The sequence below is a fragment of the Microtus oregoni genome, unplaced genomic scaffold (genome assembly GCF_018167655.1).
Source record: "Microtus oregoni isolate MIOR12 unplaced genomic scaffold, Mior012 000056F_ref0000123, whole genome shotgun sequence".
In the NCBI taxonomy this organism is placed as follows: Eukaryota; Metazoa; Chordata; class Mammalia; order Rodentia; family Cricetidae; genus Microtus; species Microtus oregoni.
This window is the reverse complement of record NW_024543832.1, coordinates 6,771,136-6,796,521: the sequence shown is the minus strand read 5'-3', so window position 1 is coordinate 6,796,521 and position 25,386 is coordinate 6,771,136. Positions and strand designations below refer to the sequence as shown.

The 25,386-nt window shown below is 38.3% G+C and overlaps 1 protein-coding gene across 2 annotated transcripts in view; it reads left to right on the top strand.

The window, feature by feature from the left end:
• Itgb8 (integrin subunit beta 8) overlaps positions 1-25,118 on the top strand; it is a 97,808-nt gene extending 72,690 nt beyond the window's left edge. Inside the window, exons 8-14 of one of the 2 annotated variants that reach the window (XM_041638904.1) lie at positions 5,567-5,656; positions 10,035-10,169; positions 12,401-12,803; positions 15,443-15,668; positions 16,700-16,806; positions 20,495-20,658; positions 20,750-25,118. In XM_041638904.1, coding sequence (XP_041494838.1) covers positions 5,567-5,656; positions 10,035-10,169; positions 12,401-12,803; positions 15,443-15,668; positions 16,700-16,806; positions 20,495-20,658; positions 20,750-20,872 — 1,248 coding nt within the window. In that variant the 3' untranslated portion in view covers positions 20,873-25,118. The remainder of the gene's footprint in view (positions 1-5,566; positions 5,657-10,034; positions 10,170-12,400; positions 12,804-15,442; positions 15,669-16,699; positions 16,807-20,494; positions 20,659-20,749) is intronic. The other variant, XM_041638905.1, reaches the window with a different exon arrangement.
• The last annotated feature ends 268 nt before the right edge of the window (positions 25,119-25,386 follow it).

Here is a 25,386-nt window from a genome sequence, read left to right as displayed (position 1 = left end):
CCTACTGTTGGTATTCTGACAGGTGCCATTTTTAATTAATTCTTCTTTAAGGAAACACATAACAATCCTAGCTCCCACTCCTTACACCTTCCCCCGAACCACACCCCCATCCACTTCTCAGAGAGGGGTAAGGCTTCTCATGGGAAGTCAACAAAGTCTAACACATTGCTTTGAGGCAGAACCAAGGCTCTCCACACTTTATCTAGGCTGAGCAAGGTATCCCTCCAGGGACAATGGGTTCCAAAAAGTAGGTACAAGCAGTAGGAATAAATCCTGATATCACTGTCAGTGGCCCCACAGACTACACCAACCATACAACAGTCACCACATTCCAAGGGACTAGCTTGATCCTATGCTGCTTTCCCCATTGTTGGGCCTGAGTGGGTGAGCTTCCATTAACTCCAGTAAGCTGTTTCAATGGCAATTCCCATCATGGTCCTGACTCCTTTGCTCATATTATCACTCTTCTCTTTCTTCAAGTGGACTTGGGGAGCTTAGCCCTGTGTTCTGCTGTGGATCTCTGCATCTGCTTCCATCAGTTGCTGGATGAAGTTTCTATGATAACAATTAAGGTAGTCATCAATCTGTCTACAGGGCAAGGCAGTTCATGCACAGTCTCCATAATTGCATAGGGTTCATTCTTGTGGATTTCTGGGAATTTCTCTAGTGCTAGGTTTTTTGCTAGATGTTACATCGTAAATGAACGGCAGACAGAAATTATAATAAAATATTCAGCTTTAATAAGGGAAGGACTTACAAAGCCAAGGTTCCCACGGAGAACAGGAAAACAGAATGGGAGGCCGGGAGCACACCCGCAATATTTATAAGTAAATAATATCCTCAGGGGACCCTGCCCTACAAGCAAGGTGATTGGCTGGGCTTCCCCTACATCTAGCCCCATAATAGCTCCCTCAGTCAAGTTACCTTTTTCCTTGTTCTTCCTCTGTCCTTCCCCCATCTCAACCATCCTGTTTCATTAAGTTATCTCCCCTCCTCTTCTTCTCCCTTCCTCCTTTCCCTCTGCCCTCCTTTATCCCCCGACCCCCAGAATTCTAATTTTCTCAGGAGATCTTGTCTATTTCTCCTTCCCATGGGGGAATCGATGTATGTGTCTCTTAGGGTTGTCCTTGTTACCTAGCTTCTCTGGGGTTGTGGACTATAGGCTTGTTACCCTTTGCTTTACATATAATATTCACTTATGAGTGAGTACACACCATGTTCTCCTTTCTGGGTCTGGGTGACCTCACTCAGGATGTTTTTCTCTAGTTCCATCCATTTACATGTAAATGTCAAGATGTCGTTTTTTACCACTGAGTAGTCCTCTATTGTGTAAATGTTCTACATTTTCTTTATTCATTTTTTGGTTGAGGGGTTCTAGGTTGTTTCCAGGTTCTGGCTCTTACGAAGAATGCTGCTATGAACATAGCTGAGCAAATGTCTTTGTGGAATGATTGAGGATCATTTGGGTATATGCCCAAGAGTGGTATTGCTGGGTTTGAGGTAGGTTGATTCCCAATTTTCTGAGAAACCACCATAACTGATTTCCAAGTGGCTATACAAGATTACACTCCCACCAGCAATGGAGGAGTGTTCCCCTTAATCCACATCTTCTCTCTCCACCATAAGCTATCCTAGGTGGTTTTGATCTTAGCCATTGTGACTGGTATAGAATGGTATCCCAGAGTCATTTTGATTTGTATTTCCCTGATGGCTAAGGATGTTGTACATTTCCTTAAGTGTCTTTTTTGACAAGAATTTGAGATTCTTGTGCTGAGAATTCTCTGTTTATATCTGTACCCCATTTTCGATTGGATTATTTATATTTTGATGTCTAGTTTCTTGAGCTCATTACGTATTTTGGAGATCAGTCATCTGTCTGATGTGGGGTTAGTGAAGATCTTTTCCCATTCTGTAGGCTGCTGTTTTGTTTTGTTTACTGTGTCTTTTGCTTTATAGAAGCCTCTCAGTTTCAAGAGGTCCCATTTATTTATTATTGCTCTCAGTGTCTGTGCTACTGGGGTTCTCTTCAGGAAGTGGTCTCCTGTGCCTATGCACTGAAGGCTAATTCCCACTGTTTTTTCTATGAGGTTAAGTGTGGCTGGATTTATATTGAGGTCTTTGATCCATTTGGACTTGAGATTTGTGCATGCGGAGAGATATGGATCTATTTTCATTTTTCTATATGCTGACATCCAATTATGCCAGGATCAGTTTTTGAAGATACTTTCTTTTTTTCATTGTATAATTTTAGTTTCTTTGTCAAAAATCAGGTGTTCGTAGGTGTGTGGATTAATATCCGGGTCTTCTATTTGATTCCATTGGTCTGCCTGTCTGTTCTTATGTCAATACCAAGCAGTTTTCTGTAGCTCTATAAAGCTTGATTTCAGGGATGGAAATGCTTCCAGAAGTCCCTTTATTGTACAGGATTGTTTTGGCTATCCTGGATTTTCTGTTTTTCCATATGAAGTTGAATATTGTTATTTTGAGGTCTGTAAAGAATTGTGCTGGTATTTTGATGGGGATTGTATTGAATATGCAGATTGCATTTGGTAGGATTGCCATTTTATTATGTTGATACTACCTATCCAAGAGCATGGGAGATCTTTCCATTTTATGATCTTCTTCAGTTTCTTTCTTCAAAGACTTAAAGTTCTTGTCATATAGGTCTTTTGGTACGGGAAGTCCTTCTGTATATATTTTGCTTTTGTCGGTTAATGAATAAAGTTGCTTTCAGCTAATGGCTTAGCAGAGTAAAGCCATGCATTACAGAGATGTAGAGAAAGAGTAGGTGGAGTTGGGGAGACGCCATGTAGACACTGCTGAAGGAAACAGACACCTGGGAACTTTATCGGTAAACCTCAAGCCTCATAGTAAAATATAAAATAATGGAAACGGGTTAATTTAATGTATAAGAGCTAGCTAGCAATATGCTTAAGCTATTGGCCAAACCGTGTTTAAAATAATATAGTTTCTGTGCAATTATTTCATGTCTGGGCAGTCAGGAACAAATGAACAGGCCCCGACTACAGTCTCTCACTCCTTTGGCTAGTATTACCCCAAGATATTTTATGTTATTTGATGTTATTGTTAATGGTGATGGTTCTCTAATTACTTTCTCAATCAGTTTATCATATATATATATATGATATATGTATATAGGAGGGCTATTGATTGTTTTTTAGTTGAATTTTTATCCTGCCACATTACTGAAGGTGTTTATCTTCCCTGTAAAAAGTTCCCTGATAGAATTTTTGGGGTCACTTATGTATAACATAATATCATCTGCAAATAGTCAAAATTTGACTTTTCCTTTCTGATTTGTATCCCTTTGTTCTCCTTTTGTAGTCTTATTGCTGTAGCTAGAACTTTGAGTACTATGTGGAATAGATATGAAGAGAATGGACAGCCTTGTCTTGTTCCTGATTTTGGTGGAATCACTTTAAGCTTCTCTCCATTTATTTTGATGTTGAATGTCAGTTTGCTGTATCTTGCTTTTATTATGCTTAAATATGTTCCCTGTATCTATGATCTCTCCAAGACTTTTATCATAAAGGGGTATTGGATTTTGTCAAATGCTTTTTCAGCATCCAGTGAGATGATAATTTTTTTAAGTTTATTTATATGGTGAATTACATGGATAGATTTTCACATGTAGAACCATCCCTGCATCTCTAGGGTGAAGCTGTGGTTTCTTATTGTCTGCAACAATCTCTCCAGGAACTTCTGGATTTCAGGGTTTCTATTGAGAAGTTGGGTATAATTTTATTAAGTCTGCCTTTATGTATTACTTGGACTTTTTCCTTTGTAGCTCTTAATATTCTTTCTTTATTCTGCATATTTAGTGTTTTGATTATTATATGGCAAATGGACTTTTTTTTGTTCCATCTATTTGGTGTTCTGTAAGCTTCATTCATAGGCATATCCTTCTTTAGCTTGGGAATGTTTCTTCTATGATTTTGTTGAATATATTTTCTGTGCCTTTGAGCTGGAGTTCTTCTCCTTCCTCTATTCATATTATTATTAGGTTTGGTCTTTCCATGGTGTCCCAGATTTCCTGGATGTTTTGTGTTAATAATTTGTTGGATTTAACATATTCTTTGACAAACAAATCTATTTCTTCTATGGTATCTTCAATGCCTGAGATTGTCTTATTCATCTCTTGTATTCTATAGTTCCTATTTGTTTACCCAGATTTTCCATTTCCAGAATTCCCTCAGTTTGTGTTTTTTTTATTGCCTTTATTTCATTTTTCAAGTCTTGAACTGTTTGTTTCACCTGTTTGATTGCTTTTTTTTGCATTTCTTTAAGAGATTCAGTGACTTCTTCCAACTTTTTGTTTGTCTTTTCTTCCATTTCTTTAAGGGAATTTTTAATTTCCTTTTTAGTGTTCTCTATCATCTTCATAAAGTTATAATTAACTTCAATTTTTTCTGCTTTTAACTGTGTGTGCACATACTCTCATCAGGCTGTGCCCTTGCTGGGTGCGTGGTTCTTGCTCTCTTCCCATCCCATAGAACCCATTCTCCCTCCTTGCTTAGCTCTCACTTATCCTTTGGACAATACTTTAAAATCACTTTCTCGGGGAAATGGTCCATGACAATATTCCTCAGATTGAAATGCTGGCTGGTGTCTTTCCTCACAGTACCCGGGCACATCTCCATTGTGTCACGTGTATGGTGCCTTGTGAAATTGCTCCCTAAGGATTGAAACTGTCTCAGAACAGTTTATTATAGTGTTCAGTGAGAGTTCTTTGCTGGGACATTAAAATTACTAAGTGATATATTTCCCCATGACTTGAGATTACAAATCCATTCTGTCTAAGCCTGGCTGGCACACATAACTTGGTGATGCTTATAAGTAAAAAAAAAAAAAAAAAAAAAAAGAATAAGAAAAGTGAACTCTGATGCCTTCATAATCTGCTTTCCTCGTCATAACTCTGCATGGTAGACTGTGAAGCTGTTGCTCATTCTCATATCCTCTCAAGAGACACCCAGAGTTTTACTCATCAGCTCCATGAAGCTCGGCCCTTAACTATGACCTTCCATCTGGCCCAGGTTGTCCCAAAGTGTCATTTCACAGAAGAGTATTTATATTAAATATGTTCCTATGTCACATGGGAACAGAGTTTAGGAACTAAAAGAGAACTGGGAATACCAATTATAAATATTAAAGTATTTGCAAATTGCAGTTCTAGAGTAAATCATTTTCAGGTGTACATTTTGAATCTCTAAGTGGAGAAAGCAACCACAGAGCTTTATCAACTTATTTGCCCACAGAGCTCTGTTCATGTTAAAAATAGTTTAGGAAACGCTGAGCTAACTTTAATTGGGTTTGAGGTCATGTAATTCAGGACATATAGCAAATACTCACACACAAGACCACACACACTGATATTTCTAGGTTCTCTGAATTGGCAACCCTCTTAGCTTGCTTGTGGTTTTTGTCATTTTTTTTCATTCACAAAACGACTTGCCTTTCAGAGAGCTACAAAATGTTTAATGTCTTGATTGTTCACTGTTCCCATGCTACTATCATATCATGTACCTGTGACTCACATGTTTGACAGGACCTTCTGCCCCTTTTGCCTGGTGCCATTGCTGGAGAGATAGAATCCAAAGCTGCAAATCTCAACAATTTAGTAGTAGAAGCCTACAAGGTATGTACTGCCCATGCAGTTTTCTCCAAGTCAACTTTTACTACCATTTTTGTGACAAGGTACAAAGCAATAATGCTGCATCTTGCAAGGAGTGACAGAAAGAATATTAAACTGGGAATTTAGAGCCGGGGTTATCCCTAAATGGACCACAAACCAGCAGTGGTGTCTGATGCTTGGAAGAGTCAGTTCTTTTCTCTGTGCCTCACTTGTCCCAAGGACAGGTGAACCAAGATTGGTCCAGCCATTTAAGTTTCCTTCCAAATTGAAAGTTCACTGAGTCACCAGCTTGTCACAAAAATTTGGATAGTTTCCTACATCATAAATTTAGCAACAAAATAAAACAAAAACCATGCTGTTGTTTAAAGAACAATATTTAGGGGTAAATGGTAAGATACAGAGATCACTGAGAAGGCTCTGGAAGGGTCTCCATGATCAGTCATTGTAGGGTTCAGTCAATTATCATTTTCTTTGAAACAGGCAAGAGTTCCTTTCGCAGTTGTCCTTCTGGGTCATTAGCTGTGTGTTGTCATTAGTCCTGGGAAGAAGAGATGCATGAAGTTTTAAGGAAACATCTGGTCTCTCCAACTGGATAATTTCTCATTAGAAAGCTCTATAAAACTGCTACCACTAACTTTTCTTTTCATGTCCATCACATTCTATACATGACTTCACTTAATCCACACACCTGACCTATCAGGCAACAATCTGTAGTCCCATTGTATATTTGTAGGAACAAAGAAGTAAGCAAATTAACCATAGTGCACATAGCCAATAAACAGAGGTAACAGGATGAAATTCCAGGTGTTACTCCTTTTCTCAACTGCTTCCAGCTGTGTGATATGGTTTGTTTATCTTTCTTTGATTTTTTTAAACAGGGTATCAAAAACTATGGTTTATTCTTCCATGGATTTATGGGCCAGTTATAAAGTCTTACTTTTCCAGATTTTCTGCCTGCCTGCTTGCCTGCCACGGAGAATTAAAGTATCAAGAGAGCCACAGAGCTGTGAAAATCACTCCGGCTGCTTTGCTAATTGTCTTCAGGCAGCACCTGCTTGCAACTTGGGTTTAAAGCAGGGAGGCGGAGGCAGAAAGCAGACACAGGGCAGAAAATGAAGAAACTGTTTAAACATATTCTTCTTTAAAGAAATAAATTTTGCTAGGTTCGTTTTTGCAGATGATTTCTTTACTGTCTGAAAACTGCACAGAATGAAATGAACTTAGATATCTTGAATTACATTTCTCACTATCATATAAAAAATGTTAGATCTTGGAGCTGAAGAGACGACTTAGTGGTTAAGAACACTTGCTTCTCTTCCAAAGGATAAAGGTTCGGTTCCCGGCACCCACATGGTAGCTCACAACAGTTTCTAACTACAGTTCCAGGATATCCATCATTACCCCTTTCTGGCCTCCATCAGCACTGCACATGCTTACATACATGCAGGCAAAACATTCTTACACATTTCTCAAAATGTTAGATCCATGGAATTTTGAATTAAGAAAAGCAAAACATATCATTCCTATGAATAGTTTGTTTCTAAGAAGTCATCCAAATGAAAAGGGAGTTTATGCAATCAGTCCTCTCAGTTACTACAGTGTATCTCCATTATATTATCCCAACATACATAAGCTGGTTTCTTTTCTGTTTCTTTGTTTGGTAAGCACAGTATAGCCTTGGGCTCCTGATCCGGCTGCCTCAGCCTCCTCCTGAGTCCCCAAGGTTATAAGCACATACTACCACATCTAACTGTTTTAAACCTTTGTATCAGACTTAGGAAAAATGAGAGAGGAAACTAGGAGTGAGACATTGTCTCAAGCAGTAAAAGCAGACAGCACTGTTTGAACTTACATTCTTTGCCTTGTGCAGATGTGTGACTACCTTATCCCGCTGTGCTTCTGTATAATCTTGCTGTGGAAGAATATTAGTGAACTTAACAAAAACTGACTTTGACTACTCTTTAAGAGTCTTTTTTTTTTTTAATTTATTTATTTATTAAGGATTTCTGCCTCGTCCCCACAACCGCTTCCCATTTCCCTCCCCCTCCCCCGATCAAGTCCCCCTCCCTCATCTGCTCAAAGAGCAATCAGGGTTCCCTGACCTGTGGGAAGCCCAAGGACTGCCCACCTCTATCCAGGTCTTGTAAGGTGAGCATTCAAACTGCCTAGGCTCCCACAAAGCCAGTACGTGCAGTAGGATCAAAAACCCACTGCAATTGTTCTTGAATTCTCAGTATTCCTCATTGTCCGCTATGTTCAGCTAGTCCGGATTTATCCCATGCTTTTTCAGACCTAGGCCAGCTGGCCTTGGTGAGATCCCAATAGAACATCCCCATTGTCTTAGTGTGTGGGTGCACCCCTCGTGGTCCTGAGTTCCTTGCTCGTGCTCCGTCTCCTTCTGCTCCTGATTTGGACCTTGAGATTTCTGTCCGGTGCTCCTGTGTGGGTCTCTGTCTCTGTCTCCTTTCATCGCCTGATGAAGGTTAATATTCCTGAGGATGCCTATGTGTTTGTCTTTGGATTCACCTTATTTAGCTTCTCTAGGAACATGAATTATAGGCTCAATGTCCTTTATTTATGGCTAGAAACCAAATATGAGTGAGTACATCCCATGTTCCTCTTTTTGTGTCTGGCTTACCTCACTCAGTTAAAGGTGTGCGCCACCGCCACCCGGTGTATATATTCCATATTAGAGTATTACTCAGCAGTAAAAAACAAGGACTTCTTTAAGAGTCTATTATTTGAGCCGGGTGGCGGTGGCGCACACCTTTAATCCCAGCACTCGGGAGGCAGAGGCAGGCGGATCTCTGTGAGTTTGAGGCCAGCCTGGTCTACAAGAGGACAGGAACCAAAAGCTATGGAGAAACCCTGTCTCGAAAAATAAAAAAAAAAAAATCTATTAGTTTTAAGTGCGTATATCTTCATATGTTAGAACTTTGTTTTTAAAGCTAAAGAGAGAAACAATTCACTATTCGTCGAAGTGTTAGGAATCAGAAAATAAATAGTGTCTCTCCTAACACCTCTTAGCTGTCAAACAGCATTTTGTAGGCTTCTAAAAGATCTTTTAGACAAGAATGATGAAGTTTAACATTTCACCAGAACCTTGATTTCCAAAGCACAAGGATGAAAATACATCGTAGAAATTTGTCTTCACATGATACTTCAAAGACATTGGCTCAAGTGGTTTGAGATCTTATAGGAACAGAAAGCATGACATGGGAGGCATGTCTTGACCCAACAGCCAATACATATCTGCATTGTTTCACACCATTGAAAGCTTCTTCTGGTTTACCAGAATTCTCTGGATATGGAGATCTTGGCAGGAGAAAATTGTGCATGTTTGTGTGTATGTGTCTGAAGTAGTCTTGTCTACACAAATAATATTCATGAACTTGAGAAAAACAAATAAAGGATATGTTATCAAAATTCCATGATCAGAGATACTGTTGAAGAAGTAAAATTATTTCACTAAAGAATTAGAAGCCATTGGAAGCTTTTTCCTTCACATGCTACAACCCATTCTCCTTACATAGCTGCATATTCATCAGCATTTTTGCATCTACCAGGCTCAGATTTATGTGACCACATGCATGCACATCTAAATGATATATTTAAATAGTAGCTGTATCCTTTGGAACTGAATGATTGTGATGGAAGAAATTAGTGTATGCCCAATACATGACAGCATGCAGTAGGCATTTGCTGACTGAGTCTATGAATGATGGTGTAAATGCATGCATGGTTTTTTTACCCCCTGAGAAGTCCTGCTTTAGAATTAAGGCTTGGAGAAAAGCATTATGGATCAAGGACATGGAGATTTGGTAAAACCCTAATCCCTTCTTCAAGAACCTTGTATGACGGTGTTTCACTTGGGACTCCTGTTCATAGCCACAGTTTAGAAATGCCATCCCCACAAAACTATATGTTTCAACTTTATATTTATAAAACACTAGCTTTTCATAATAATTAAAAGTGCTTAAAATTCAAGTTTCTTTTTTGTCAAAATCATGTTTCCTGTTGTAAATTGTTAAAATTCACTTATGAGAATGTTTCTTTAAATTTCATTATTAAATATCAGCAGTATGATTTTGAAAGATAATCATTTTAACATTTGATAAGAAATATTTCTAAAGTAGTTAAAATGTGTAATCATAGACATGTGGAAAATCAAGCCATTTCAACAAGCTGATCATTCAGGATTTCCTACATGTTTTAAATATAATTGGGTTATTAAAAGGAACCATCATTTTATTCATTTTTTCAGAGATATGCTTTGATTAGGTTAAATATTAAATCTAGAATGACATAATATGCATGAGTCTGTTTGTTGCTTATACTATTAACTACTGCTATATGTAATTAAAAACCAATGTTTCTGCAGAAACTCATTTCAGAAGTAAAAGTGCAAATGGAAAACCACGTACATGGTGTCTATTTTAACATCACTGCCATCTGTCCGGATGGGACCAGGAAGCCAGGTGCAATTGGATGTGGAAATGTGACAAGCAATGATGAAGTATGTGCTGTGTGTTTTTCTTGTTTAAGAAAAATTGTTTGGTGTGCTTTCTCATGAAAAAGATCAATCTACTCTTTAAAAATTGCTACTAACTACAAGAGTCTTGTTTGAACTTTAAAGTAGCCTTCTTGTCTCTTCTCAAAGTTTCTTCTTAATGTAAATGACTATTCTCTCAAATGTCCAAGTTAACATAAGTATGTATTGTGTTAAGTACTTATTAAATATTAGTAGCAATATATTTTGTGGCACAATTGGTCTAATGAGGAAATCACATCCTTTCTAACAAGCAGTATTTGTAGTTATACTAGTGACAAAGTGATTTTAATTTCAAATCTGCTCATTCTCAGAGTATGGGATTGAAAGTTGCCATAGAAAAGAATGGGACAGTTGATAAAAGCGAAGAATTCCAAAACCTTTCACTTTTTGATGGCCTCAAGAATAAGATAAAAGAAATTGGTTAAAAGCAGTCAAATCGGAAGGATGACACCATTTATCCAATAACTAGAAAGGGTGTGGGAAGCCAAGGGAGAACTCCAGTGCCAGCGTTATCAAGAGGCAGGAGCAAATGAGAAGTGCACAGCAGGGCACAGCAGGCAGAGTGTACTCTCGGTGGGGTCCTGGGGTTGGGGTGTCAGCTCTCCAGCATCATTTACTTCTGCTGCATCGGAATGACCTAGGTGAGAAAATTTCAGATTTTTCTTACTTCTCACTCTAAGGTTCTGTAATTTTATTACTTTAATTACATCCTGGTTGGGAAGGAGGACTTTTCAAAGTCCTAAAGATCTAAGATTAAGTCAAAGAGAGCACATTTTCCTCTTCAGTCAGAATATATTTTTCCTCCTGGGAACATTATAAGCTGTGGGTAGTGTGACTGTGCCATAAGCCATTTATCTTTAATTAATTATTCCAAGCTTCTAATTCTGTAGTTTCCTCTATATTTATCACTTGGATATTGTTCAAAAGACATCATATACTAGTTTGAATAATACACATTTGATTTCTGCTAGAGAAAAGCTTTTTGTAGCAATGTAACACTAAGTTAACTGCTGAAAACAAATCCAAGACTCTTGAATTTACAACAGTGATTTGCCTTCTTTCTTCTATGGCCTTTTTGCTTTGAATATATCCTCTTCAACTAAGTTGTAGAAACAGTTTGACTCCCAGGAGCAGTTTATTCTACTAGTCATAATAGCAGTGACCACATCATTTTACACATCTGTGAATCCTTAAAATTCTTAGAGGTAGAGACAACCTGAGTACAAAGCAACACCAACCGCACTGATTTTGATTTGATAAATCCAATGCAAATGCTTGCACAGAAAAGCCGAAGTGTAGGCCTTTTATTTCCTGCTACATAATTTCCAATTGAAAAGCCCAGAATACTTTATTTTAATCTTGGAATTTAATTATTGCAATGAATGTCAGTTCAATACACATACACACATATACACTGTGTGTATAAACTTTCTGATTTGCGAAAGCACCTGAAGAAAATATAGATATTAAATCAATCATGTTATGGAAAAACAAGGAATTAGAGAACAAGGAAGAAAACTGTCAGAAAAATCATCTGTAGTTCTAGGAGAAAAAAACCTCTTAATTCTTGCCAGTACATTGTTAGTTCTGGAATGGCTTCTGCAGGGTGACAACAAAGTGGTTCTGTATTAAGATCTTGAAATTGGAGAAAAAGTCCTAAGCCTCTTTCTCCTGAGTCACATCAGAGACAGTATTGCGTTCTCCTTCATGGACAACCTGTATACGCTAAAGATCAACTCTGGGCCTTTACTTTGGCCTCGAGAAAATAGAATATAAACAGATACTATTGTCCATAAGAATACCTCAGGGTTCTGAGCCAGAAGAGCAGAGACATGTTACTTTGGTTCGCTGGCTCCTAATACCAAATGTTTACTAACCCCAAATTTTCAATTCAGAAAATAAACCATAGTTCCACAGTTCTCTGTGAAACCAGTTATCTAAGGGGCACAGACACTTGAGGACAAGCGGGCATATGGTGATTTACAGGCCATTTAGCAATCGTTGCTTCCTTTAATTCTAATTGATCAGTGAAGTAAAAATGGAATTAAAGGTTCGTTCTGCACCTACATGTGAAAGAGATTAAATGTGTGATTTGTAAATATTGTTTCTCTAAGATATTCATTGTTGATTCAATTATTACTGAATATAGTGTTCTAAAGATGTGAATATATGTGAATTTTTCCTTTGAAATTTAGGTTCTTTTCAATGTAACAGTTGTGATGACAATATGTGATGTCACGGGAGGAAAAAACTATGCAATTATTAAACCTATTGGTTTCAATGAAAGCACTACAGTCCACATACACAAAAGCTGCAACTGCCAGTGTGAGCACTGCAAAGGGTGCGAAGGACAGTGTGCTGAATCTGCCCTGGATCCCAAGTGTCCACAGTGTCATGACAGCAGATGTCACTTTGATGAAGATCAGCTTCCCTCTGAAACTTGCAAGTTGCAGGAGGATCAACCTGTCTGTAGTGGCCGAGGAGTCTGTGTCTGTGGGAAATGTTTATGTGACAAAACCAAGCTTGGAAGAGTGTATGGCAGATACTGTGAAAAGGACGACTTTTCCTGTCCATATCACCATGGAAACGTGTGTGCTGGTGAGTTGATACAAACAGGCAGTTGGAATTAATTACAACTATATTGCCGTATACACGTGTGTATCTTTAAATCTGATGTGATGAAATGTTGTCACTCAACCCTAAATTAAAGTTCAAAACCTCATAGTCTACGAAATTAGTTCAAGGCAAGATCATATTTATATTTTTAGTCTGAGTACAGCAACTATTTTTTAAAATCAAAAGCTTAAAATCAAAAGCTAATTTTTTTTTTTTTTTTTTTTTGGTTTTTCGAGACAGGGTTTCTCTGTGGTTTTGGAGCCTGTCCTGGAACTAGCTCTTGTAGACCAGGCTGGTCTCGAACTCACAAAGATCCTCCTGCCTCTGCCTCCCGAGTGCTGGGATTAAAGGCGTGCGCCACCACGGCCCGGCCAAATTAAATGCGAATTTCATGTATCCCTTGATCTTGGAAAGATTTACGCCAGCAAAGGAAGTTACGGTTGATGGCTGACACATTTCCTAGAAGAATGGGGGGTATTCTTCTCTAAAGGTCTGACTCATTCCGACCAGCAGTACCCCTCCTGCTTGCTCAGAGGGTTTTTATTTCTGTCAGGATGAGGGGAAGTGAGCTACAAAAATATAAATCCATTCACTGGAAAATCCTTAAAGCATCACTGTCTATGATATTGTAAGTCTGCTGCCACTCCCACCTCGCCAGTTGATTTTTGGAGAGGCACCGCCGACAGAGTGAGAGCGAGCAAAGGACGTACTCCTCAGAACGCACTTGATTGTTCAGTGATCCAGAGTTTCCTCTGGACGTACTCTTCAGAACGCACTTGATTGTTCAGTAATCCAAGAGTTTCCTCTGGCCACACACAGACCAGTTTTGGCAGTGAAATGCGATAAGATAAAAATATCAAGATTATTTTTTGACTAATTCAGTTCACTCCACCTACTGGTAAAAGTCCAGAAAAACCTATGCAGCATCTGAAAATTAAAATAAAATATATTTTAAAATAAACCAGCTGTTATTTTAATTCCTTGATTGGTTTTCTGTGAAAAGGTAAGTTTACTTATCATAAAAATCCCTCTTTTGTATGAGCATGTTAGTAAGGAAATATGTGTTAAATTATTGGAAAATAAAAATAAAAAACTATAAAATTTAATTATCTATTCTTGTATAGACAGAAATCTTGTAAAGTACAGAAACACACTATTACAAGCCGTCTTTTTATTCTATCATATACACAAAATGCTCTGTACTCTAGACATTTCTTCAGCTGTGACTAGAACTGTGGATAGGAAGGAGGATAACTTCAGAATAAACCAGCAGTTGTCTATTATATTTTATAGGGAAAAGAAATATTTTACAGCGACGAAGAGAATGAAATTTCTAGCATCAGTCAACAGAACTGTCTCTCTAAGCAATTTCATATACAATGAGAACCTAAGGTTCTGCTGTATAATCTCAAAAATCAATGTATTGACCCTGTCTATATCACTGTGACCACACACCTCACACACACAGAGGCAACTGAAAATCTGCTTTGAATTGCTTGTGTGAGCACAAGCTCCAAGGCTCACATGCATTTTCCCTACCACATTCCCTTGGGGATGAAAACTCATGTTCACAGGTCAGCTGGCTAGGACTTGGCATGCTAGCTATAGCAGGGAATGAGGTAGAGTGGGTGTTCGTTTGCCCAGCCTTCATTTGTTTCACACTTAGCAAATTGAGCTGGTTCAGCAGTAGGCTTTAGGAACAATTAGCCTGTGAGGTATTTAGCAATAAGATAGGGAAAGAGAGAGGAGAAAAGAAGGCAGAGAATAGAGGGAAGAAAGAGAGGAAGGACAAGGAGACAAAAAGGGTAAAAAGGAAGGGTGCTTATAGTAAAGATTTACTATAGATTTATAGTAAAATAGGCTTGAGAAATACTATATAAAACATAAAATATACCACCTTTGGAGACTTCTATTTCACATTAACATATTAAATTTTGGACACTTTCTGTAGTCTAAAATCCATTTAATAATGTGTAGCCAAGATTTTCTCAAAAAGTTAATTGTCTGCCTACATGCTTCCAGACACACACACACACACACACACACCCCTTTTTTCTTTCTCATTATATCACCTAGTAAAAGCTCATAGCACAGATTCAGCCTGTCCTGCTAATCCCCTGCATTCATTCTGAGGATAAAGGAGATGATTTCGGCTTCTCAGAAGACCTATCTTTAACCACACCTGAATCCACAGAAGCAGTAGCATGGATGCCCTGTCATTCTGCAAAGCTTTCCTGGGGCCTAGTATCTGTGACGAGGGGAATCTGGAATCCACTGACCAAATACTTTCTTGCTGATTTTAAGTCAGCTTTTATGGCTTCATTATGTTTATGTGCTTTTAATTTAAAATTTGAAAGCATAATGGCATTTAAGAAGTTAGGCAGCCACCAAGTAGGGGCTTTCTTCATGTATGTTAGCATAATATATTGGTAGAAGAAAATTATCTCCAATAGAACAGCTTCGAAAACAAACACTCCTAAATATTGGCACTGCTTTATCAAAACAAATTGAAACTGGTGCTGTTTCCATTCATAGGACTATTAAATGTTCCCATGGAAATGAAGGCAGCTTACAAAGTTAGTAGGCCTGCTGACCCTGATCCTGCTGTTTCTCTGTTGTAGGGCATGGGGAGTGCGAAGGTGGCAGATGCCAGTGCTTCAGTGGCTGGGAAGGAGATCGGTGCCAGTGTCCATCAGCCTTAGCACAACACTGTGTCAATTCCAAGGGTCAAGTGTGCAGCGGAAGAGGCGCCTGTGTGTGCGGCAGGTGTGTGTGCAGTGACCCCAGGAGCATCGGCCGCCTCTGCGAGCACTGCCCAACCTGCCATCTCTCCTGCAACGAAAACTGGTATGTTCTGTCTCCAGCAGGAGCAAAGCAGCCCTTGCTGAAAGCTGTTTTCATTCTCTGTTCTGCCTTTTTAAATCTTAGTTGCTGGATCCTTCGTTATTCTAAAATAATGATGATGATTTAAAAAACTGTGTGGGACATTCAAAGAATTAGGATACTGAAGTTCCCATCTTTGGCTAGTAAGTTGCTTTGGAAAAATTAGAACAAATTTGCATAAAATATTTTGTTTGGTTTTTTAAAATAGTTTTCTGAAAATAGAGGCTGCCAGCTAGCCTACTAATGGCAATTTAGCTGTGTGGTGTACAATAAGCTGTTAAAACTCTGTGTCTTTGGTTAAAAATTGATGTGGGATTTAGGGTCTGGGTACCCTGGAAATGAATGATCAGTCTCCACTTACAAGATATAAGAAGAATTGAAGTTGCTACGAAGCACTCAGGATGCACAGGTGGAAAGCCCTGTGTTACATGACCGTTTGGTGCGATGAACATATTTTCCAATGACAATCTGAGACCTACTAAAAAAAAAAAAAAAAAAAACCTGTGTAAATGTCACTGTGTCTATGGTTTGCTTGTTTGAGTTTTTAAAACATGTACTTTCCCACATCAGTAATGCAAATAAGAATTTTAGAAATAAGCATAGTAATTTATTTAAATCATTCAGAACTGTAATGTTTTACTATAATGGAGTTTATTCATTTGCTACTGGGTATTTAATGCAGGTCTTACATATGTTGGGCAAGTACTCTACTAAGCAACATATCCTGTCTTTTTTCTTTTTTAATTTTTGAGACAGTGTTTCACCCTGGCTGGTTTCACTCTATAGCTCAAGCAGCCCTAGAACACATAAATCTTCCTGCCTCAGCCTTTCATGTAGCTGGGATTCCTGGACCACCAGGCCTGTCTCCTGGGATAAGTTCCAATTGGACCTAATCCAAATGTGTCTATTAGTTGCTGTTTTGTTGTTGTATTTTTCACAGGAAGTATAAGTGTGTTGCCTTTTTGTAGTAGTAACACTTTAGCCTTCCTGCACAGGAGCTGTATGCAGTGTCTCCACTCTCACAATCTGTCTCAGGCTCTACTTGATCAATGTAAAACCTCCTGTGCTGTCATGGAACAGCATCGCGTGGACCAAGCTTCAGGTGAGTGTGGGGAGGTTCCTGGGGCTGAAGGGTCTGCCAAGCACTACTTCCTTCCTAAAGGAAGGAGCGATGACTTCTTACTATTCCCTTATAAACACTTTGAAAGCAACTTTTACCATTCTGCCTCAGATACGTTTTAAAAAGTGTACTTCTTTGTATACACACTATTTCTTTGATGGTGCTCCATTTTTTTTAATCTCCCATAGATGGAATAGCAGAGTGGCCAGAGTCACCTCTCATCCTCACAGCTCTCTTCCTGTGCCGCCTGCCTTCACCAAGGAGCAGGCGAATTATCCAGACAACCATGCAGAAGCCAAAGCATAGGTGCCCCGTGGAGAATAATTTCTCTAGGAGATCTGGAGCCATGATTTTTCCTTATAACCTACATTTGCTGCTGACCCTGCTGACCCTCCTCATATCTATCAACACTTTATTCTCCTGTTTCAAGTCAAACCCTCTTGGAAGTGATAATCTGCTGTTGTAACATACCTAACTTCCAAAGGTTATGAGGCTGGACATGTAGTCTGTTGGGAGAGCACTTGCCTGGCATGGGTAAAACCCCATGTTCAAGGCCCAGTACCACATAAAACTGGGCATCATGGCACATAACAGAACTTGGAATGTGGAGTCCAGAGGATTATAAGTTCAAGGTCAGCCTCAGATACATAGGGAAATCAAGGCCAGCCTAGGCCACATGATACCTGCCTGTTACCTTAAAAAGAAAAGAAAAAGAAAAATGAAAGAAAAAAAGATAAAACTTCAAGGTGAATGATCTAAATCTGACAAAATAGAATGTGTTAGTTTTAGGCTCAAGACCTTAGCCTAAAGCATAGTAAGTGAAAAACATCAGCTCATTTGTAAAGCTTCCTGAGACAACACCTCATCTATAAAACACAGGGTCAGAACAGCATTTAAAAATTAAATGACAATAAGCCAATGAACATCAAAGAAATATCTCAAGTCAGGGACTGAGAGATGGCTCGGAGGTTAAGAGCATTGGCTGTTCTTTCAGAGGTCTTGAGTTCAATTCCCAGCAACCACATAGTGGTTCACAATCATTGATAGTGAGATCTGATGCCTTCTTCTGGTATGCAAGCATACATGGAGGTAGAATTTTATATACATAATAAAAGTAAAATAAGAGTTACCTCCAGTCAAAGGTGAAGTATAAATGGGGAAGAGTTACTTTCATAAACTGCTTTGAGTGCCCACCCACTGAGACAGTGGGACTGATCTCATGGGAACTCACCAAGGCCAGCTAGACTGGGACTGATGGAGCATGTGATAAAACCGAACTCTGAACGTGGCTGACAAGGAGGGCTGACTGAGAAGCCAAGGACAATGGCACTGGGTTTTGATCCTACTGCAGGTACTTGCTTTGTGGGAATTTAGTCTGTTTGGATCCTCACCTTCCTAGACCTGGATGGAGCGGGGAGGACCTTGGACTTCCTACAGGGCAGAAAACCCTGACTGCTCTTTGGACTGGAGAGGGAGGGGGAGGGGGAATGGGAGGAAGAAGGAGGAAAATGGGAGGAAGTGAAAATTTGTAATAATAATATAAAAATAAAAAAGTAACAATGAGAAAACAATTAAAAAACAGAAAAACAAAAAAAATTGCTTTGAAAAAAGTTTATTTTGGTACCCCCCCCCCAAAAAAAAATCACCAAAGTCCCTTTTGCACAGGTCCAAGGTGTAGATAGAAGTTATACTTGCAGTCAGGTCTTTAGAAACCAACCTTTTGCATCCACTATTTCAAGAAATGAAAAGCCAGTTCTTCAGAGGAACAGCAGAGTAGCAATATCCTGCACATCTGAGTTTCCTATATTTCATTCCTGTCATGCTGATCTTAGCCCACAGTAAATTTGAAAAGAGTCCCATGTGCTGCCAGCTGAGGCTGCAGCAATCTCACCAGAAAGCCTAGTGCCTTCTAATAAAGAAGGGCCCTACATGTCATTAATTATGTAACACTACTCTGACTTAAGGGTTATTATACACAGTATTTCCTTAAATCTCTTTAGAAAAAGGCCCAGCCTGACCTTGGCTATGAAAAGCATAACCAGGGGCAAATGTTGGACCATCCATAACAACATGGGGAAAATGCATGCAGATTTGAACCCTCAGAGGGTCATTTGAGGGCTTCCCTCCCCTTTACAACTATTTTGCAAGGAGAGGAAAAGGGCATTTGTTAGGCACCTCAATTACACTTAATCACACTCAATCACACTTACAGGGTCTCCTCTCAGTCTCGCAACTAAGCTCCCAGCAGGCAAAAAGCCAGGAGTGGGAGGGATCAAGCCATGTGTCCCTCTGAGGATGGGTTCAGCCTATAGAGTAGACTAGGTCAACTAAGGGACATCAGTCTGTCAGGACATAAGCCATGAGGGTCAATAACCTGAAGGGAGCTATAGAAGATCAAATAGCACTACCTTTGTACACATATTTTGTATTCTGTCCCCATGACATTGATAACAAGGAAACATTATGCTGCACTGGCTTCTGTTGTTTCCATTCGGATGCATAGGAGTGGGTGTGTCTTTGACCTCCTCAAGGTCTTTTGTCACTAATTGTAAGCAATGGTCTCTATTAAGTCCACCTAGTTAGAAAAGACCTCTTGTCCCCATTACTGAATCTTTGCCTTGTTCAAGAGGCATACTAAGTAATAACTGGACATTCGGGCCAGAATCAATACTACTTGCATGCTAGCTGCTCTGCTTATGGCCTTGGTACATCCTCTTCCTAGAGGCTTTTTCAGAGGCAACTGCTACCCCATCCCTGAAGCCTGCCGAATGGGTGGAGAAACATATGCTTCAGTCCAGGAAGTGATTTTATGAATCTGGGGCAGTTTGTGAGCTCTGTGGAATACCCATTATTGCGAAACCATGTTCCTCAGAGATGAGAGTAGACTTCGGGTAAGCATAGAGCCTGCAACTTTTCCAAGGACAGTTTGCCAGACCTTGCTAAAACAAAGGTCGAGCATGCTCCCTCTCCTAGTACAGCTTTTCTTTCTTTAGCTAGTGATTATTTGTTCTTGGAGGAACACTTAATGAATTAGTGCAAGCAAACAGACTAGATTAGTTAACTAGCAAAGAGTGAGACACGATATTTGGGTTTTATCCGAGATTTGACACTCCCACTTCTCGGAGTCATGATGTGTAATAGCACTGAAATCTTATACCAGGATTTAGAGGAAGTATTTACTTGCCTATTAGAGACGTCCTGAGTCTAGCTTCTGCAGATGTTTACTTTACTTTCCATCATGCTGAACAACAAAGTTGGAGAAAGCATAAAAAGAGAAACACATGCTAAATGCTTAGGGCTGCTCAATATTTTTTTAATTATGTTTTCCACATAGTGTGGAGCATTACACACCGCTACAGTTCTTTCTGTGACTATAGTAAAGAGACAAAGTCTCTTACATGCAGGTAAGAGATTTGTGCATAGCAAACTACAAATATTTATATATATGTATATATGTGTATGTGTATGTGTGTGTATGTATGTATATATCTTTAACTGTAGATATTCTCCAAGAGGGGTTTACTTTTTTGAGTAGGCACTAATACCAGCCTCCTGGTTTGAAAATACAGATTTGTAAATAAATAGGAATGTAAACATTTATTTGACAGGAAATTTTGGTTTACTTTTCTAAACTTTTTTTTAACCTATCAATTTGTTATCTTTCTTGCAGAATGTTTACCTGGCCCAAGCTACCTGCGAATATTTTTCATCATATTCATAGTCACATTCTTGATTGGGTTGCTTAAGGTCCTCATCATCAGACAGGTGGTTCTGCAATGGAGTAGTAACAGGATAAAGTCTTCCTCAGATTACAGGCTGTCTACTTCCACAAAGGTTGGTGAATTCAGAGAATAGCTGTCAGAGTGTCGCTTCCTCTTCTAACACTCAGCTTCTTCACTAACACTAATATTTCTTCTCCACCAAGGATAAACTGATTCTGCAAAGTGTTTGCACAAGAGCTGTAACCTACCGACGAGAAAAGCCCGAGGAAATAAAAATGGATATCAGCAAACTTGATGCTCATGAGGCTTTCAGGTGCAGCTTCTAAAAAAAGATTTAAAAAGCAGTAACAATCAAAACAATGCTGCTGGAAACTGGATGATTTTTCGCACAACTGCTCCAAAAAAAGTACAATATAAAATGTCACAGGAGGAGACAAATTATTGAAGAGTGTGCTATGAAGACTGGCAAGTGTCTTCCCAACCATGCGGCTCTCCCAGCTGCTGAACTTTTCAGAGAACGATGTGTTTTACTACTGTTGGATACTAGTGTTGTAGCACTTTACTGTAATATATAACTTATTTAGATCAGCATAGAATGTAGGTCATCTGGAAAGCACTGATTACACTTTACAGGTTCCCGCCATTCCTGCACTTCCCAGACACAGTGCTGGGAAACAGGTTGGAATGATGTTGCTACCACGGTGCAGTGATTCTTGTACATAATCTGCTGATGGAAAAGATCCAGGAGTCACTGAAAGCAGTCACTCACAGCACTTGGCATTGCGTAGATGTGCACCGCCAGCTGAATAATGGTCAGTATTTCACTTCAGTTGGAGGTGAACAGAGAAAACTTTAACCCTAAGGTGTTGCTTGTAAAACTGTGGTTTGCTGCATGTGCATTGCTGTTGTCTTCTCTTTTTTACATTTATATTCTGTTTTTTTCTTCCTTCTGGAATAAGTTTATAATGTCATAGATGACTGGATTACATAAGTGCTAAGTTACTACTGCCATAAAAATCTATATGACAATGTCACTTTATTAGAACTGGTTTTTAAAGCTGAATGTTAATAAGGATCACTGTAAAGTGTCTTCTAAGTCCACAGCTTCTTTGTCCGAAGACACAGAATTTTGTATTTTCTTACCTGTCAAACTGGATGTGCTGGTTCACTCTCTCACTGATCTCAGTACCTAAAATCCACAAGGAGTCTACAGAACTGCCTCAAGTGGACGGCCCTCTTTTCTGATTTTCACTCCAGTTGCATATCAATATTTTACAAATGGAAAGCTGTACTGTTTCTGCCCTCCTGTGCCATCTAAGGGCATTCTCTGAGTCATCCCAACCCTACTCATGAGATCCACAACAGCATGAAATTGGAGAAGGGTGGGTGACATTTTGGAAATAAGCTAATCCTGCCCCCTTTTGTTAGTCAAGAAACTGAGGCTCGGAAAATTTAAATGATTTCACAAAAACACAAAGCAATGAAGGGGCAGTGTTAGAGATCTGCCTTGCAATTGCACGTCAGCATTGCACAATAGCACACTACCTCTCGAATCTGCAAAACACCCTGGGTAAGAGTTAAAATTTGATTTATTGGTGTCCTGAGTATATTTCCGTGACACTATTTCTAAGCAAAGTAGAAATAGATTTGTGTAGAAGCAGCTTCTTGTTTTTCTCATTAGCCACCTTCTGATAAGGCTTTGGTGTCCTTCCCTACACACAATGGCTGAAAGAACAAACCTGGACCTGTTCATGGCTCAGTTTAAGCCTTCTTGTAGAGGCTTGGTACTTAAATTCTAACTTCTAACTATCCTATTTGTAATACGTGTTTTACCTGTGACAACAGAAAAATCTAAAGAAATGTCTCTCCCAGATTCGCTGTTTCCCAGCACTTGAAAGTTTTAGATATTTTCATTTTGATGAAGACTAACTTCCATTAGATATTGCACTCTAGGGCCTGGAAAGCCTTCAGCAGACATGACAAGTCCTTTAGAAGTGTAGTGGTGATGCTGCTAACTTGAACTGTCTCTTCTTTCTCCAGGGGGGGATGGGCATCATCAAAACACTGCATACTGTGACTGTGTGTCAGGAAACTGTGGTCACTAAAAGCTGGTGTGAAAAGCATACTATGTTGCTCATGACATACAGTATCCGTTTATAAATATATAAATTACTGGATGCTTTGCAGTCCTCCCCCCCCCCAAAAATGGAAGATATCCACTAATTAAATGCTGACAACTTAAAAGTGAGCGGTGTTTAAAAGTGAACGATGAATGGGCAAAGGAGTATATACATAACGGGAATCCATGAAAAGCAAGGATTTGTACTCTTTTAGCCCTTCACTAGTTTGCACTAATTTTAAGATGGAGCAAGGTTGTTACCACAGGAAACACAAACTTTCTTACCGGGAATTCAGTGCCAGATGATAATATGTACTTAACACATGGGATGTCTTATGGTTTCTCTTTCTCTTCTTTTGTGTTAACTTAAGAGCTAATTCTTAAAGATTGTAGGGCTCATATTTTACTTGAATAATTGATGTTCTTCTGTTTAATAGTTTGTGAAAGGGGAATTAATATTTTATTAAATAGAATTAATTAATAGGGAAGGGGAAATAGTAGTCTTAGATTAAATAATTTATGTACTTAGAGACTATTTTCTGATGCTAAATAACTGCAAGAGTCTTTTGAGAGTTGCTGACAGTGATGCAATTAATTGAATTTTAAATTGTTAGAAAAATTAGTAACTTGAATGATTTTTTTTTTTTTGGCATGGCAGCATTTTGTGCCCTGGTGTGTAATTATTCAGAAATGTTCCATACATCCACTCCATATACAAGTTGTATCTTCTGAAATATTTTTACACTGCAGTATACATTTATTTATAGACATTTGATACAATTTTTAAACATTTTCTACTATTATTTATTAAGCCATAGAATGAATGCTCTAAAAGACGTAAAAATTCGCTGAAAATCCAGTTATGTCCCCAAAGTTCAATTTATTTTAGTTTATAAAAAGAACTAAAAATACATGTCTCTATAGGCAAACCTTTCAAAACTTAAAAAATTAAAATTGTTTATACATTAAATGCAAAACTTTACCAAAGAATAAATTTCAAGTATTTTAATATTTCCTTACTCTCTATTGAATATGTTCTTGTATATATCAACAGACATCCCTGAGACACTGAAATCATTTAATATTGTTAGATTATGAATATTTTTCTCCATAGAATATTTCTTCTGGTACTTGGTTGAATAAATTATACCCAATGGATTTTCCTTACTTTCCTGGCTCCTGTTTGTCCCATTCACACTTCTCTAGAAGTTGGCCATAAGCTTCAAACTATTATGTTCAATTGTAAAAAATAACTGTCTAATAATATGACTAAGTTTTCCATTTCAAAAGATCTATGAATTTAAACACTCATTTGAACAAAGACAGCCCCAATGAAAACAAAGAATTTAAAATTTTCACAACTAGTAATTTACGTTTTTATAAAGGTAGCAACTCACTAGGAATTTCAACCATATGAATACTGTATTCTCTTTGTTTACTCTTAATACTTAGTTTACAGTTATCCTTATGTCCTTAAAAACATCATTTCATTTCATGTGGTGAAAAATCTTCAAAAGAATATAGAACTGATTAATATTCCCTCAAATCCTTCATTTTTCCCAATCCATAATCCCTGCATGGCAAATTAGTTATGATAACTGATTAAACATATCTACTGTGTGTGTTGCTGATTCTAGGACACACACTTTTTCAATTTAGAATCTCCAAAATTGTGATGTCTTTTGAAATTATCATCTGCAATGCAGTGTTTGAAGTTGTGTAGGAATAAACACTACACTACTTCAATTTAATTTAATATTCATGGGTACACAGTTATTCCTTTCCTTATACATGCTTATGAATTCATTTGTGATAACATGTAAAGCCAGTGTTCAATACAACTGAACCACATACCACTCAACACTGACCTAACTGGCTGTCAGCTCATATCCTTGCATCTCCAAGTTACAAAAGCTCTTTTAGGCTCACATTTATGTGTTATGATAATAGCAGTGATCTAGGCAAACCTAAGTTAACTATAAAAATACAGAGGCTTCTCAAGCTTCCTGTAAGGATCTTCAGTCTTTCCACTTTTTTGAAGGAATTGTTTGAAATGATCATCTCACTTTTAAATAAGTTAACTGGAAAAAAGATTATATGAAAATATCGTAGTTAGATTTAATGGCAATTGTATGCTTGATGTCAGCTGCAAGAGAATAAATGATGCAACCAGTGGTCTTGTGGAAAAGATTTCCTCTCAGGTTTCCTAACTTTCTTATTTTTCCTTATCCCTTCCGTTCATTCTCTGCTTTCTTTGCCTCTAATAGCTTGCCTCTCCAACCCATGTGATGACTATTACAAAACTGTATAGTTAAAATATAGTACTTATGAGAAGCAATTGTTCCACTCTCTGGGCAGCTTTTAATCAAATATGTGAGAGTAACAACACTACTCTGTGTCTACCTGAAGTACCCTCCTGAATAAAATGTATCCTTGTATGCTAACACTTTCAACCAGGTGTCTGTTCTTCACAACCAATTTTAGTACAATTGTCAAACACAACGCCATAAAAGAGAAGAACACTGCATCATCAAGGATGGGATCATATGATTTGTGTAAAGAACTTTTACTAACTTTACACTGACAAATGTGATTTTATAGCAAGTCTGCACAATGACAACTATGGTACATAGATTTTTTTTGAAATATTGAATAAAATTATTTTCATTCTAAATTATAAGAAAGTATAAATTTGCACATTAATATAGAAATTCATTTTGT